Source organism: Panthera leo, chromosome D3 (assembly GCF_018350215.1).
Source record: "Panthera leo isolate Ple1 chromosome D3, P.leo_Ple1_pat1.1, whole genome shotgun sequence".
NCBI classification, from domain to species: domain Eukaryota; kingdom Metazoa; phylum Chordata; class Mammalia; order Carnivora; family Felidae; genus Panthera; species Panthera leo.
Genome location: NC_056690.1, coordinates 5,061,352 through 5,077,096, shown reverse-complemented (window position 1 = coordinate 5,077,096; position 15,745 = coordinate 5,061,352). Strand labels below are relative to the sequence as shown.

The window sequence follows — 15,745 nt, the reverse complement described above, 5'->3', positions numbered from 1 at the left end:
GGCAGCTGGATTCCCCCAGAGGGAGCGGGGTGGGAGCGGCCGTGTCTTCTGTGACCAAGGCTCACAGGTCCCCGTTGTCTCCAGTGCCCTGTCGCTCACCCGGCTCGGAGCCCCTTCGGTGTGGGGGGACCCGCATGAGAGCACCAGCACGGGGGGCGGGGCTCACTGGGGGCCGCCGCGGAGGCCGGCGAGCACACCGTCTTCCCCTGTCATCGCCGTCTGTTAGGTGGAAATTCATATCTCACCCTTGTCACGGACCTGTCTTCCACAGAGACCTTGATCATTTTTCTGTCCTCGGCTGACTGCCACACGCACGTCCCGGGAAGTTGAGTAAACCTGTGTCCGTGCGACATTTTTTTTTTTTTAAACATGATTTAAAAAAACATTTTTTTAAATTTTTAAATGCAAATTTATTTAGTTTGAGAGAAAACATTTTTTTTTTTAATGTTTATTTTTGAGAAAGAGAGAGCGTGTGAGCAGAAGAGGGGCAGAGAGAGAGGGAGGCACAGAATCCGAAGCAGGCTCCAGGCTCTGAGCTGTCAGCACAGAGCCTGACGCGGGGCTCGAACCCACAGACCGTGAGATCATGACCTGAACCGAAGTCGGAAGCTTGACCGACTGAGCCCCCCAGGCGCCCTGATGTGTGACACATTTCTAACCTATGTTTGGACGAGTCTACGACTCGGAACTTTTCTGTTCGGCTCGTCTCCACTGTGTGTCCCTGTTCTCTTCCCAGGGGAAGGCAAAGAGGAAATTGTGAAGGTGACTTTTGAAGAGTTGCGGCAGCAGGTGGCTTTGTTTGCAGCAGCAATGAGGAAAATGGGTGTGAAACAAGGAGACCGGGTCGTTGGTAAGTGTTTTGGGCTCTTGTGGTTTGGGGGAGAGACGAGGTGGAGTGACCAGCTTGGAAGGTTGAGGCGACTTTCGGACAATGGCAGATTGCGAGCAACCCTGTAGGACCTCAGCGATCCACGCTTGGTGGAGGACAGATGGCCAAGGAAGGTCATGGTGCCCCGAGAGGGCAGGGACAGCCTGTGCAAAGGCCCGGAGGTTCATGAGGCAGGGCACCTGCAGGGGTGACAGGAGCATGGTGGGCTGGGCGTGCACCACAGGTGGTAGGGCAGGCAGGGGCCCTCCTTCCAGAAGGAACCAAGGTTGGTGTCTCCAGAGGGCAAAGGGGGGCCTGGCTCCCTCTCCCTCCCCGGCCCCCTCCCCAGTTCCTGCCTTCCTTTGTTCTCTCTGCATCTGGCAGTGAGTCTTGATTTCCCACCGAGCACATTCAGGTGTTTTCTTACAGTTTTCCTTTCACCTTGACTCCTGGGGAAGGTTTCCGGGCCTGTGTGTGGACCTGTTCTCCGCCCCAAGGACCTTTAGTTAATTTAGATGTGGGTGGGCGTGCCCCCAGGGCAAACAGGGGGAGATAAGAGGACTTATCCTCGAGCCGGCGGGGTGTCCGGGGTGCTGGTCTGCCTCCCCACCCCCATGGCCGTGGGACAGGGCCACAGGGCAGGTGGCAGTGGGAGAAGCCGCCTCTCCCGGGGGAACTCACCGCAAGTGGGCATTCAGCGTGTTTGCTAAGAGGGCGGCCTTATCATTGTAAACCGAGTAAAGGCTGTACCCCGTGTCTCCTCCCATGGCAGCTGGGCACGGAGGCCCTGCTCGCGTGTCAGTTGACTGGGAAGGAAGCAGACGGGGGTCACCGCAGCCGTCGCCCCCTGTCTCGGCCCTGGATGGGCTGTACTGACCTCCGGGGTTCGCACGCTTCAGCGAGGTCCCTGCTGTCCCACGGGAAACCGTCGGCCCTCCCTGCACGCAGCCTGCTTTATGTTCCTTTGTGGTCCTCATCGCCCATCTGAAATCTTGGGATCGTTTGTGTGTGCGTGTGTCCGTCTGTCTGTCCTCCCGCTGGAGGACAGGGGCTGTGTCCTCTGTGCACGGCCACGTCTCTGTCCGCAGGGCGGCCGGGGCGCGGTGGGTGTGTGACGGGCTCTTGTGGGTGAGTGTGTGTGAGCGTGGGGCCCTAGTCGTAGCAGGGACGTGTGCTTGAAGCCTCCATATCTGTGGCTCTTCCCCCGGTGTAAGCCACCCTTTTGAGGTCTAGAAAAGGAATTCAGAAGGTTCTTATTGCCTCTGGTTTTTTTCTTCCCTCTAAGTGTTCTCTTTCCTCTCATTTTCGTTAAAACAAGTCTCTTTTTGAAGCAAACATTTTCCGAGAGAAGGAGAAGTGGAGACCAGCGTGTGTTGGGGAAGACGGTCGAGACCCCCTCTGGGCCGTGCTTTTGTGGGCGATGTCCCGACTGTGCAAACTCATGCGGGTGCCTGGTGACCCATGCTCGTGAGGGTCTCAGCCTGGACACTAACTTGACCCGACCACAGTTCCAGGACTGGGGGCTGTGGTTCCCGGAAGAGGGCACCAGGGAATGACTCCTGACGGGGGAGGAGGACGCGGGAAGATGCTTGAGGGGCTTCAGACACCTGTCGGGGCTGCTCTTATGGGTTTCTCTTGTCCGTGACGCGTGCTCACTGCCGTGGCACCAAGCCTGGGTGTGCGGCCCCCCGGGCGTGGGTCCTGCCCTGCCCCGGGGACATTGCAGTTTACATGGTAAACTCAGGAGACCGCAGGCTTGCCTGTGCCAGATGCTGGGCGCATTCCCGGCTGAGCCTCGCCCTTTGGGGGCGCTCCTGGCTGGCTGCCAGGGAGGTACAGCGAACTTGAAGAAGGGGAGAGTGGAGCGCCTTGGGGGAGGAAGCAGGGAGAGAGCTGTACAGGCTCAGAGCCCCGGGTGCCGGGACTGCGGGGCTTCTGTGGTCGCCTGGGGGCCGTGCGGGGGCGGCATTAGGCCACGGCCCCTGCTCCCCAGTGCCTTGTGTGTATGCTCCTTTCCTCCAGGACATTTAGGACCATCTGTCTAATTGACCGGAGTCCCTCTGGCCCCAAAGTTGCTCTGCGTCTGTTGTCATTACAGCCCAGCCTCTTGCCTCTGCTGTGTTCCTTCCAGGCTTTTCTGGGTCTCTCGACTCCTGCTCGATTCCCTTATTGCCTCTCCTTCCCCCTTCCGTCTGTCCACCTGTCTGTCTATTTATCCGTCCATCCACCAGCCAGCGCACCCATATCTCAGGGCCTTGATATGCAGGGCATGGTAAAAGGCGTTTGGTAAAGGAAAGGACAAGACAGGCAAAGTCCCTGCCCTCCTGTGGGAACCAGCTGTGAAATTGACAGTTATATTATCAGATGCAGGTGATTATCATGGTAAATTTGGTGACGGAAAAATAGAGTGTGCTTTGTGGGGACCGGCCAGGGAATCTGAGTTTATCGGGGGGCCTCGGAGAAGGCGTCTCTGAGAAAGTCTCATTTACATTAAGAGTTAAATAATGAATTTGCAGAGTCAGGAAGGCTGCTGTGTGTGAAAGAGTATTGAGGCAGAACGGACATCCTGTGCAAAGGCCCCGGGGCAGGAGGAGTTTAGAGCAACTGGTGTGTGTGGAAGAGTGTTCAGGCAGAACAGAGAGCCTGTGCAAAGGCCCTGGGGCAGGAGGAGCTTAGAACAACTGGAAAACTGGAGAAGGAGGCAGAGCGGAGGAAGAGGAGGCCAGGGCCGGATCATGCAGGCTGTGGGGATCATTCTGGTTAGTATGGGTTGGAGGGGGTGGCTGTAAGGAGTGGACAGGCTGGGGGTAAGCGGTGGGGCCGTCTGAACGGGGATGTCAGGGCAGCTGGGATGGGGTGGGGCTGGCCATGCTCCTTGGGCTGGTCAAAGCAGGCTGCTCTCCCCACTGCTTGCCTGGCTCTCAGAGGTCCCTTTTGGTAGTCCACTGCATCGCACGTACCCTGAACCCGAGGCTTTCTCCCTGTGCCCGATGACAGGTTATTTACCCAATGGTGTGCATGCCGTGGAGGCCATGCTGGCTGCAGCGAGCATCGGTGCCATCTGGAGCTCCACGTCCCCAGACTTCGGTGTGAACGTGAGTTGGGGTCCCCAGTGAGGGGCGCCCGTGTGCCCCTGAGTGCCCTGGGGGTGCGGCCACTGGCCACGGAAACATTCCTGTGTGATTTCCCAAGGGGAGGGCTCTGCCCACCCGGCGTCTTGGGCAGGGGCGTGGGCAGCTGTGGCCCAGGACTGGCAGGCCGGGAAGGAGACGATGTCACGACGGCCTCCTGTCTCACCGGCCGGTGACACCGGAACGATGGGAGAGAAGGATCCAGAGTGAGCCGAGCCTTGGTTTTAAATCTACACACCAACGAACCCTCCTCTTTTCTGGCGTTGCTAACGTCCCGTCCTCGTGTGGCAGATGGCGCTGGGGATCTCACGGGAGGTGTCTGGTCATCTCTGCACTCGTGACCGCAGGAGACTTTCTGATGTTTCTGTTGTGCAGACCGCCATCTGGGTTTGCTCACAGAGGCTCCCCCGAGGTCTCCTGGCACTTGGGTCTTTCCCTGCCGTTTCTGATCTCTTGCTTTGGATCTGTGCTCTGCGCGGGAAGAGGGTGGGCCTCTTTATCTCTGCGGAGCCGAGGGGACCAAGGACCCAGGGTGCAGCCAGCCGCCAGAGGGGCCCAGGCAGGGGCAGGAGGCGCGTGCTCAGCCCCGCTGTGGAGAAGGAAGTGGCGGCAGAACAGGACTTCCCCGGGACCTCCACTCGCCGGCCCGGGGCCTTTCCTGCTTGCAGAGCCTCGACGATGTGGGTCCCTTGGGAGCCATGAGGACAGACCCCAGTTAGGGGACACGGTGGGCATCCGGGCCCCCGGCCACTCTCCATGGCATCAGGTGCTTCGCTCCTGGCCCGGCCCCTGTTCCGGGCACCGGCCAGCACAGCTTAGCGGCTGAGGCTGTCCCGACTTTGCCGACCCTGCACCCCTGGGCGAGCAGTTTACCCTCCTGTGCGAAACAGGGACGGTGGGAAGAGAGGGCCGTGGAATGAGCATAGGAGGCTGGGCCCGCGAGGCGACATTGGCGCACCTCGGCTCCGGCTTCAGCCGCTGGTGACGTTCGAGCTCGGCGCCCCGTGGTCGGGCTGGTCTCGGCCGCAGGGCTGGTTTTCGGGTACGAGCTTGGGACTTGCGTCTACCTTGAGGCCTGCTGTTCTGGTAAAGGTGGTCCAAGTAGGTCTCCTCTGCCCCATGCGGTGCGGAGGCGCGGGGGCAGTGAAGTGGCCGGCTGGGGCTGCGGCGAGGACCGGGCTCTGCCGAGTTCGGGAAGCAGGTGGCCGCCTGGACCTCCCGGCTTGGCGGTCGTTTTCCTCCTGGGGCTTTCCTGTGCCTGTGCCTGGTCGCCCCACGGGGACCGCAGAATGGATGCTTGCGTGGGGTTGGGGCCACGCTCGGCTCACCGCCCCCCGAAATCACCGCGTGTCAGCCTTTAAAAGTGACGTGGGTGTTTTGAGCCGGTCACGAAGGTGTTGGGAGAGCTGGGCGTGGCACAGGGCAGTGGTCGTGGCCTTCTGGGGCTGGAAGGAAGCCCTAGCCCGGAGACCTCATGGAGAGCAGAGCCCCTGGTGGCACCGGGCGGTGCATTGTGCCTCCGGGTACAGGGTGGGAGGCTGGGACGCGGGCCAGCGTCCAGCCGCCTCCCACTCTGCTGTTGCCACGTCCCGTGCCACGTGTCCCCAGCAGATGGCTCTCCAGCCTGCGCTGCTGACCCTGCTGCACGCTAGATGGCAGCGTGGCTCTGCCGTCTCCGGGCTTCGGCTCGCGGCTTCTGGGAGTTCTCTCTGGCCTTGTGGCCTGAGTCTCGGGGGAGAGCCCTCCGGGGGGTCGGAAAGCGACAGGGCCAACGGCTTCCCCTGGGGCCTCTGGGTCTGTCCGTGGCCGGGCCCAGACCTCTGATTCTGAAACACTGTGGTCTTCGCTGTCTGTTGGCCGTCACCGTGGCCGGGAGCTCTGTGACATGTGAGGCCCGGGTCCCTGGTGGGCTGGGTCCTTCCATCCTGAGTGTTGCGCCTCGCGCAGGGGAGAGCAGGGGAGGCGCGGGGTGTCACGGAGATGTCTCTGCTGCCTTCCGGGGCGCCCCCAGCCCGACTCTGGCAGCCCCTCCCCGACCCGAGGCCCTCCCGCGGGCCTTCCGTTCCCTGAGCGTCTCCCGAGGTACCCTCTGCCTGGGGACAGCCTCTCCCCTCCCGCCCCGCTGTGGAACCTGCTCCTGCGGCCGCCCCCGAGGGGACCCCCTCCTGCTCCGTGTCTCCAGCCCCCGCTGCCTCTTCCTGGTCCTGCTTCAGTCGGCCCGGGACCCGGCCCTGTTCTCTGCTGCTGCCCTTTGGTTTCCTTGTCGCTCAGGCTAGTCTCTCGCAGAGGCCGCGCATGGTTAAGAGCACCGGCCTGCAGCCCCGGCTCTGCCATTTGCCGCTCGTTACTGTGGCCCCGTTGCTCAACCTGCTCGCGCTTCCGCCAGGACGTGGGCGAACAGTACTGCCTTGCTCCCGGGGCTGCGCAGGCCAGATGCGCGCATGCCTGGAGCAGGCCGGAGCGGCGCCTGGCACGGTGAGCGCTCAGTGCGTGTTGGGATTTTTATTGGCAAAGCTTTTCTTCCCACATAAAGCGGCAACTCTCAGCCCCGCTTAGAATCCTGAGCTTTGAGGGGCGCCTGGGTGGCTCAGTCGGTTGAGCGTCCGACCTCGGCTCGGGTCATGATCTCACGGTTCACCGGTTCGAGCCCCGCGTCGGGCTCTGTGCCGAGAGCTCAGGGCCTGGAGCTGCTTCGGATTCTGTGTCTCCCTCTCTCTCTGCCCCTCCCCTACTTGTGCTCTGTCTCTCTCTCAAAAAAATAAACACTAAGGGGCGCCTGGGTGGCGCAGTCGGTTGAGCATCCGACTTCAGCCAGGTCACGATCTCGCGGTCCGTGAGTTCGAGCCCCGCATCAGGCTCTGGGCTGATGGCTCGGAGCCTGGAGCCTGTTTCCGATTCTGTGTCTCCCTCTCTCTCTGACCCTCCCCCGTTCATGCTCTGTCTCTCTCTGTCCCAAAAATAAATTAAAAAAAACGTTGAAAAAAAAAAATTAAAAAAAAAAAAAAAAAAAAATAAACACTAAAAAAAATTTAAAAAAAGAATCCTGAGGTTTAAGAACACTCTGTATCTTGCTCTATCGAGTTTCTACATCACCACTATGCCTGTCATCAGCCGAATGGTTTTCCTGGTGATTCTCCCGAATTCCCTGCATCACTCTTGCCGTTGCCTGTGCTGACGAACCTCCTGGCCCTTGTGCCTTTCCCTTCTGGTTCCTGCCGCCCAGCGGTGTCAGAGACCGGGATGTTCTTGGGAAATCCTGGCGTCACTGCCTGTGCCCTGGGAGTGACCCGGGTGCCGATCGTGGGGCTCTGGCCCTGGGCGGAAGCGCCGTTCCGGGCGGTGCCTCCCCAGGTGCCGTGCTTGTGGATGAAGAGGGCTCCACCGAGGTCTGGACCCGGGAGCGCTTCCCTGTCGCCCCTGGGCTCACACTCCGGTTGTAGTGAGCGTGTCTGTCCACGTCAGTGTCCCAAACGAGTCGTTACCCACACGGAGGCGTGCTGCTTTCAGAGAAAGAGATGTGCTTGCCAGGACCCGACTCCGTGCGTGGTGGGCCTGCCTTGGAAATGGGGCTTATTTACGAGGATACACGTTTGTAGGGGCGTGCGTTTGGTTGGCAGAAAGTGCCTTTTGGAGGATTCGCGCACCTCGTAACTGAAGATCAGGAGGGACCAAGGTACGGACACGCCGGCGAAGCTCGTCTCGTGTGCGCCAGGTGCTGGAGGGGCTGTATTCAGGGCTCTTTCCGCAAAGCGGGGCATCTCCCTGGGGGTGCAGATACTCCCCCCGAAGGTTCCCCGTCTCCTACACTTGTGCTGTGCTGTCTCAGCGCGTCTGTGAGTCTACGTTGACCCTTTCCTCAAAGTGACGTTCATTTCTCAGGGGCCAGTCGTGGCTTGCTCGGTTTTCTGTATGGGCCACGGGTTGGCGGGGTCGCAGGAACGCGCCTGGTGCCCCGACGTCGCGCGGTTCCTTTCCCTCGAGGCGGTCGCGTGGGTTGCTTAAGGTTTTTGCCTTCGGCGTGACTGATGGCGACGACCTTCCCTTCCCCTTCCAGGGTGTTCTGGACCGCTTCTCTCAGATCCAGCCCAAGCTCATCTTCTCCGTGGAGGCGGTCAGGTACAACGGCAAGGAGTTCAGCCACACGGAGAAGCTGCAGCAGGTGGTCAGAGGTGCGTGGCTCGGCCGAGTGGGGGCCGGCAGGGCTGGGGCGGGGTGCGGAGAGGGGAGGCACGAGGGCCCCTGGACCGCGAGCGGCCAAACCCCGGGAAGCCCCCATCTCTCGGTTGTGTCACGCTGGGCGGGAAGCACATCCGCGGCGTGTGTCGTTCGGCGAGCCTGCGCTCCCCCCCGCCCCCCACCTCCTCCAGGACTCCCAGACTTGGAAAGGGTGGTGCTGATTCCATACCTCGCCTCAAGAGAGAAGATAGACATTTCCAAGATTCCAAATAGGTAAGCCAGCGGATCGCTGCGTCCGTGTGGAGCCTACTGGGAGTCCCCCCGGGAAGTCGATTCTGTGACTCATTCATTTTAGAAGTGCAGGTTTCACTTAAAAATCACTTCTCGTAGGGGCATCTGGGGGGCTCTCAACTTCAAAATTGAAAAGAAAAATCACTCCTGTAGAGGGGCACCTGAGGCCCCAGAGTGAATTCCCCAAGCCACAGAGCCACGTAGGATCAGAACAGCCCCAGGAATACTTTCTCTCTGCCGTCCCTTCCCAGTGGGAGGTCAAGCCCCGCTCCCCGGCTCAATGGACATGAACGTACGCGCGTGCCCGCAGGTGCATGCACACGTATATGTGTGTGACTGCATCTGTACGCACACCTGAATGTGCACACATACGTAAATTTCCCTTCCGGAACCGATTTTTGTCCTTATCGCTAGGAGTGTCTTCCTCTGTTCCTCTGACATTTATAAGCTGGTGCAACACGCACCCTAAGTAGCAAATGGTATTGTGAGCGGGTTAGTTTGGACTGGGAGTTAGGAAGGGGGTCATGGGTTGTCTCCAGATTCTTGGTGCTGTACCCCTTTCCTCCTCCTTGAAACAGCTGTGGGGAGAGTTCAGCCGCCAGGTGTGTTTACCTGTATGGGCGGATCTGTCCCTCTAGCCCCGTGTGGGGCCCTGGCAGGAGCCTGGAGGGCGGCCCCTTGAGGCTGCGTGCGAAGCGTCACACAGGTGCACAGTGGGGTCCTTGTGTCCCGTGGGGGGGGACAGGGAGGGCTTTTCTTTAGAGGGGAATGAGGGGCGGAGGAGGAGGGAGAGAGAGAGAGAGACAGAGAGAGGCTCCAAGCCCAGCGCAGAGTCTGACGTGGGGCTTGATCTCATGACCCTGGGATCATGACCTGAGCGAAATCAAGAGTTGGACGCTCACCCGCCTGAAACACCTAGGCGCCCCCTGCAGGCAGGCAGACGGGCCACACCTGCAGGGAGGGTGAGCCATGACCATCGGGCCCAGTAGACATAGCCCGCTCCTTGAATGGGGGGGGGGGGGGGTGGGCAGGAAGTGCCCAGGGCCTGGGAGAAGGGTGTGGGATCTGGGGGGAGGCGGCACCTAAGGCGACCTTGAGAGACGGGCAGGGTGCTTGTCAGCAGGGTGCCTCTTCCCTGCGGGCTGTGGTCTCAGGCCGGACCGCTCAGGTCCAGACGTCCGCTGTGTGACCCTGGGTGAGGGATTCACCTGTGTGGGCCCTGGGTTCCCCGCCTGTAGAATGAGCAGAACAGCACCTTCGTCCCGGACTTGCGAGCGTCAGATGAGTGAGTGCTGGGCAGGCACGCTTGGTTGTTAGCCCTCAGCAGTGCTGTCTGTCGTGGGGAGCAGGCGACAGCCACAGGCCGCGGGGGGCTCTGTTCCGTGGAGCATCCGGGTCAGAGTGTGCAGGGCCTTACGGGCCGGCCCGGGGCTTGCACTTGTCCCTTGTGCCGCGGGAACCCTACCCGCCAGGATACATCACAGCCCGATGACAGAGTCCTGGTCCCCGTTCACACGGCAGACACAGCTCCCTGCTTTATGTTGGGGGCCATCGCGCCCAGAGCTGGAGGAGAGCCTGGCAGCCTTTCTGGCCCCACGGTGGCCCAGCTTTTATCCCTCTGAACGTGTTCGGCAGCGATTGGTGTGAAACGAGAGCGCCCTGCAGCATCACAGCCCCCGCCCCACCCTGGGAATCGCACCTCCCCTGCTACCCGGCTCTCGATTGCCGGATCCCGCAGATAAACTGAGCACACAGACGTGCCTGTGTCGGAGACCGGGCCGGTGGGGGGACCGCCCTGCGGGGTTTTTCATTTTTAGAAGAGCGACACAAGTAACTGCTATTTACTGTGATTTACAGACCGTTCGGAAGAAAAGGCTTTTCTTTGTGCGCGGTATCCGATTAGATTGGGCGCTTTGTGTAAATGGGATTGGGAAGGGAGGTGGAGGAGGAGTGGGGCTTTCGTTGGCTGGAAAGTTCCACAGCGAATAATTTCCCGGACACCGTGGAGCAGAAGGCTTTGTTTGTTTACCGCTCAGAGTGGAATTATTCTGGATGCCCTTTGTAAACCTCCATGCCGCCCCCAGGAGACGTGCTTGTCCTCAAAGACCGCTTTAGAGTGTGTGCATTTGTGTTTCTCAGTAATTATTCTTAGCAAATCGCTGCGGGCTGAGTGTAGCTGGTTCTCCCCCTTCCCTGAAAGAGAGAAAGTTCCATCTGTCAAAACAGCGGGTTTGTTCCCCCCTCCCTTGTCCCTTTCGAGCCAATGGAAGGATAGGCCAGGATCAATGTTCCTGCTGGTCTCAAAGTAGAGAAGGCGCCTCTCCCAAGATGGCTTTGCAGCTTCAACAGCCCTGTTTCTGCTCAGAACACAGGTCTGTGCCTCCTTTGCTGGTTTTTGGCCACGTGCATTGGTTCTTTATGTCAGCTTTGGGGGTGGGTTTCTTAGGCAGTAGTCAAGAGCTGGGCTTTTTTTTTTTTTTTTTTTTTTAATTTACGTCCAAGTTAGTTAGCGTAGAGCGCAATCATGATTTCAGAAGTAGATTCCAGTCATTCATCCCCTACGTGTAACATCCAGTGCTCATCCCAGCAAGTGTCTTCCTCAATGCCCCTTGCCCATTTAGCCCATCCCCCCCCTCCCACAACCCCTCCGGCAACCCTTAATTTGTTCTCTGTGTTTAAGAGTCTCTTAGGTTTTGCCCCCGCCTCCCCGTTTTTATTTTATTTTTGATCACCTTCCCCATGTTCATCTGTGTTTTTTTTTCATTTTTTTTCACATTTATTTATTTTTGAGAGACGGAGAGAGAGCACAAGTGGGGGAGGGTCAGAGAGAGAGGGCGACACAGAATCCGAAGCAGGCTCCAGGCTCCGAGCTGTCGCCACAGAGCCTGACGCGGGGCTCGAACCCATGAACCGCGAGATCATGACCTGAGCCGAAGTCAGATGTCCACTGGACTGAGCCACCCAGGCGCCCCTATGTTCATCTGTTTTGTATCTTAAATTCTACATATGAGTGAAGTCACAATATTTGTCTTTCTCTGACTGACTAATTTCGCTTAGCATAATACTCTGTAGTTCCGTGCACGTAGATGCAAATGGCAAGATTTCATTCTTTTTGATTGCTGAGTAATACTCCATTTGTGTGTATGTGTATACACATATACATACCACATATTCTTTATTCATTCATCCATCGATGGACATTTGGGATACTTTGGCTATTGTTGATAGCGCTGCTGTGAACATTGGGGTGCGTGTGCCCCTTCGAAACAGCACAACTGTATCCCTTGGATAAATGCCTGGTAGTGCAATTGCTGGGTCGTAGGGCAGTTTGGGCTTCTTCTTTTTTTTTTTTTAAGTTTATTTATTTTGAGAGAGAAAGAAAGAGGGAAGGAACAGGGGAGGGGCGGAGAAAGAGGGAGAGAGAGAGGATCCCAAGCAGGTTCCGTGTTGTCAGCCCAGAGCCCAAGGCGGGGCTCGAACCCATGAATTGCGAGATCATGACCTGAGCCGAAGTCAGATGCTTAACCGACTGAGCCCCCCCGGGCGCCCCTGCCTAAAAGTGTTTCTGTCTCAGAAACTGTAGTTTTCAGATCTTGGCCCCACCTTCTTGCTCTTGACCGTCTGTGGAGAAGCTCGGGAATCTGGTGTCTCCTCTCCCTGCTCCTTGCTGGGGCGGCCGGGTGTCAGAGTCACAAGCTCTTCCCCTGAGTTTGCACACAGACAGGATGCGTTAATTGTGAGTGGTCCTTCTCCACATGCTTGCTAAAGCACTTAGCAGGTTCTCAGACGAGACCCCCCCTGGGCCCTGGGAGTGTCCTAATAAAGCAACGTGGAATTTTCACTCTGTCAGCTTTCCTTCAATTAGCGTGGATCCCTCAGGTGGGACTTCTGCAAACAAGGTTAGTTTTCCCAGGAAATCCTTCCCGGAAGCAGTAGAGGGCAGCGAGCGGCCAGGTCTAGCCTGGGAGGCCTCGGGATACAACCCAGCATTCTGGAACGTTCACCGTTTGCGTCTGTGTGTTTTGCCCCCAGTGTGTTTCTGGACGATTTTCTTGCCACCGGGAGGGGCGAGCAGGCCCCGCAGCTGGAGTTCGAGCAGCTGCCCTTCAGCCACCCACTCTTCATCATGTTTTCGTCGGGCACGACCGGAGCGCCCAAGTGCATGGTGCATTCCGCGGGGGTACGTCTCTCCAACCGTCTGTGCTCTCCTGGGGGCTCGGCTGGCGGAGGTGGGCGTCCGGCTCTGCACCCCACACCGCCACCCCAGCCAGACCGCGCCGCCTCCCCAGAGGCTGCAGCACGCGGCCCCCCTTCGAGTTGGGGGGCAGCGTGGAGATCGGAGACCGAGCCCAGGCGCCCGGAGCTGCTGCTCCAGGCGCTGCCGTGGCGCCCGTCACCACAGTGACCGGTGCGGAGGCCCCGCGGTGCGTCCGAGGCAGGGCGTGCACCGGGTGAGCCCTGACTTCCGCGCCGTGGGCCCGTTTCAGGAGGGGCGAAGCAGAGCAGGGGAGAAGAGCGCGCGCGTGCGTGTGCTCGGTGGTGTGGTGAAACAGCGCCGACCGCGGGCTGTGGTCCGGCACGGACAGCCGCTGGGTTAGGTTCTGAAGTGCACTTAGGAAGCTGTTCCAGCACGGCTCCAGCACTGTGGTCGTCGTCTCGGGCTGCCGTGACCGAGGACCACGGGCCGGGGGCTCGAGCAGGAGACATGCCCTTCTTTCTCACAGTTCCGGGGCTGGAGTCAGATCGAGGGGTCCGCGGTTGGACCCGAGGCCTGTCGCCTTGGCTTGCAGAGGCCGCCGTCTCACTCGGAAGTCCTCCCTCGGTCTTCCCCCTGTGCAGGCGTCCCTGGGGGCTCGCTTTTGCCCACATTTCCTCTTTTTGTAAAAAAAAAATCCACCAGACTGCATTAGGACCCGCTGCGGTGGTCTCTCTACCTTCTCCACCGATTCCAAGGCCCCGTCTCCAAATGGAGTCACCCTCCAAGGTCCTGGGCCCTAGGGCCTCACAGTGTGGCTCTGGGGACACACAGTTCAGCCCAGAACACATACTTCTCGTCTTCCTGTTTATTTCATCAAAAGTCCAACCATATTCAAGCACCTGAAATGACGCTTTCCCACTAAGCGTGAGATTTTACCCATCGACGTTAGTGACTTCAACCGTTCACTCTTGGAACAGTTCCAAGCCCGTGGAACAGGTGCAGGGGTAGGGAACGCAGCGGGCACGTCAGCGAGACTCCGCCATCGTTAACGTCCTCAGCGTCCGTTCTTAATGTTTCCTTGAAAGACTCTTCCTTTGCTTCCCTCTCTCTGAACACACACACACACGTTGTTATCCTTTAGCTTTTTGCTGACCCCTCGAGAACAAATTGGGGAGTCCCGGCCCTTCTCCCTGAGTGCTTCAGCGCATACCTCCCGAGAACGAGAACGTTCTCTCACAAAACCCTGGTGTCGTCGTGACGTTCAGGAAAGTCCGTGTGGATGTGATACCATCACCACTCGGGTGCTTCCCCTCTCCCCATGACATCCTTCGCAGCCGCCTGCTGTCGCGCCTCTGGTGTCCTTCCCCTGCCTCCACCTTTCACGACCTTGGCATTTTTGGATTCCCAGCCTCTGGTCCGGCAGAATGGCTGTCTGGGTTCGGTCGATGTTTCCTGCGGGTTAGATTGGGGCGATGCCTTTTGGAAGTGATGTTCAGGAGGCCCCTGATGTCAGTTTATTTCATGATGGTCATCTAAATGGGTCACTCTCCCGAGGTACAGTTCCTTGTCTGTGACTGTGAGCCCTCCTGGCCTCATCTCCTCCTACCCCGCCTCTGGCCTTGATGGGAGAGCTTCTTTTTGACTCTGGCACAGTCGGTCCCCTCCTGGAACTCAGACCCCTCCTGGGCTGGTCTCGGGGGACACAGGGGCTCCGTGCCTGGTGCTCCTTCCCGCAGCCTGGGCTTCTTGCCTGGTCCGTTCCACAGCTTCTCTCTGGACCCTCTTCCTTGCTTCTCCCTCAGTTGGCTTGGCCTGTAGGGAGGAGAAGAGCCTGCGGTCTCTTGGTCAAACCTTGTTGTGGCCGCTTTTTCTCCCGCTGCTCAGAAGAAGGGGGTTATTCGAGAGGACAAACGTCCTGTTCGCAGACCGCTTTCCAGCCTTTGCTCGACAAGATGGTGCTATTTGAAAATTAAATATAAAGTTTCTCTTCTAGCGCATTTGGCTTTTACAGATGTTCCCCCTGCCTCGAAGCAGTTTGAATCCCTTCTGTACAAAGGGAACATTTACATTTGAATCATTTTAAAGCCTTCTGCAGCTTTTCACAGAGTGCTTTCATCAGAATGGGGAAAGGAGTTAGCAGTGGCTTCATTATTACCTGGTTTTGGATTCGCTGGAGGTCTGATCGCAGGTTATGACGTAGAGCCTCCAGATAAACACCGAGAGCCCCTGGTGACTTCGCAGGAAACCACAGGGCAGGAGGGAGGGGGGAGTCCGGGGGCCCAAGGCTTTATTTCTAGAAGTGACGCTGGCCAGAGTTGAGTCGCCTTTTTGTGAGAGTGAGTTGACCCTGTTGTTCAAACCTTCCTAGTTTATTAAATCAAGTCGGGAGATGTCATTTGCTGTGGTTGCTGGAATCACATCCTCCCTGGAGAGGAGAGCCCTGGTCCGCCTGGTCACAGGCCCGTTAACGAGCCTATAGAGGGGAACATTTTTAGAAACCTTGTAGACAAGGGTGGGGTCTGCGTGGCAAAACAGCAGACACTTTAGGGAAAACCAAAATGTCTCACTGTGCTTTTATTTTTAGTGCTTTTTGCATAGCGAATGTCACTTTTTTAGGAGAGGAACATAAAAATGTATTTAATATAATGTAGCTTGCTCATAAAATCATCACGCCTGGTATATTTAGAGTGTGGAAAAGTCAGGAAAAATTATACTTCTTCTCTCTCCACCGGGCTGTCGCATCTCCAGAGAAGTGACGAGGCGTCTTGCCTGTTGTCAGCGTTGTCTCCGCTGGGGGCTTGGAGGCAGCCGGGCGGAGGGCCGCGGCGTGGGGACCGCTGGCCGTGCCCCGGGCGCGCGGGGGTGCCGGGCCATGCGGGGTCTGCAGGCTGTGTTTTCTACGTCCGCAAGAGGTGTCAGAAAGCAGCTTCCCTCTTCTTCCTGTGATATTAAACTCCTCTTCCTGGTTGAGACGCACGAAGTCATGTTGTTCGTCCTCCCCCTCAGACTCACCCATAAATATTTAAAAATTAAGAGCAGAACCGTTGCTGTGAATTAAGATTCATTCAGAGAGATTCTCGA

The 15,745-nt window shown here is 58.2% G+C and overlaps 1 protein-coding gene across 4 annotated transcripts in view; it reads left to right on the top strand.

Annotated features, from left to right (window-relative positions):
• Nucleotides 1-15,745, top strand: part of AACS (acetoacetyl-CoA synthetase) — a 63,720-nt gene that overhangs the window by 14,199 nt on the left and 33,776 nt on the right. For all 4 annotated transcript variants that reach the window (XM_042910232.1, XM_042910236.1, XM_042910233.1 and 1 more), the window contains exons 4-8: nucleotides 737-850; nucleotides 3,866-3,963; nucleotides 8,054-8,168; nucleotides 8,367-8,448; nucleotides 12,499-12,646. In XM_042910232.1, the coding sequence (XP_042766166.1) occupies nucleotides 737-850; nucleotides 3,866-3,963; nucleotides 8,054-8,168; nucleotides 8,367-8,448; nucleotides 12,499-12,646 (557 nt within the window). The remainder of the gene's footprint in view (nucleotides 1-736; nucleotides 851-3,865; nucleotides 3,964-8,053; nucleotides 8,169-8,366; nucleotides 8,449-12,498; nucleotides 12,647-15,745) is intronic.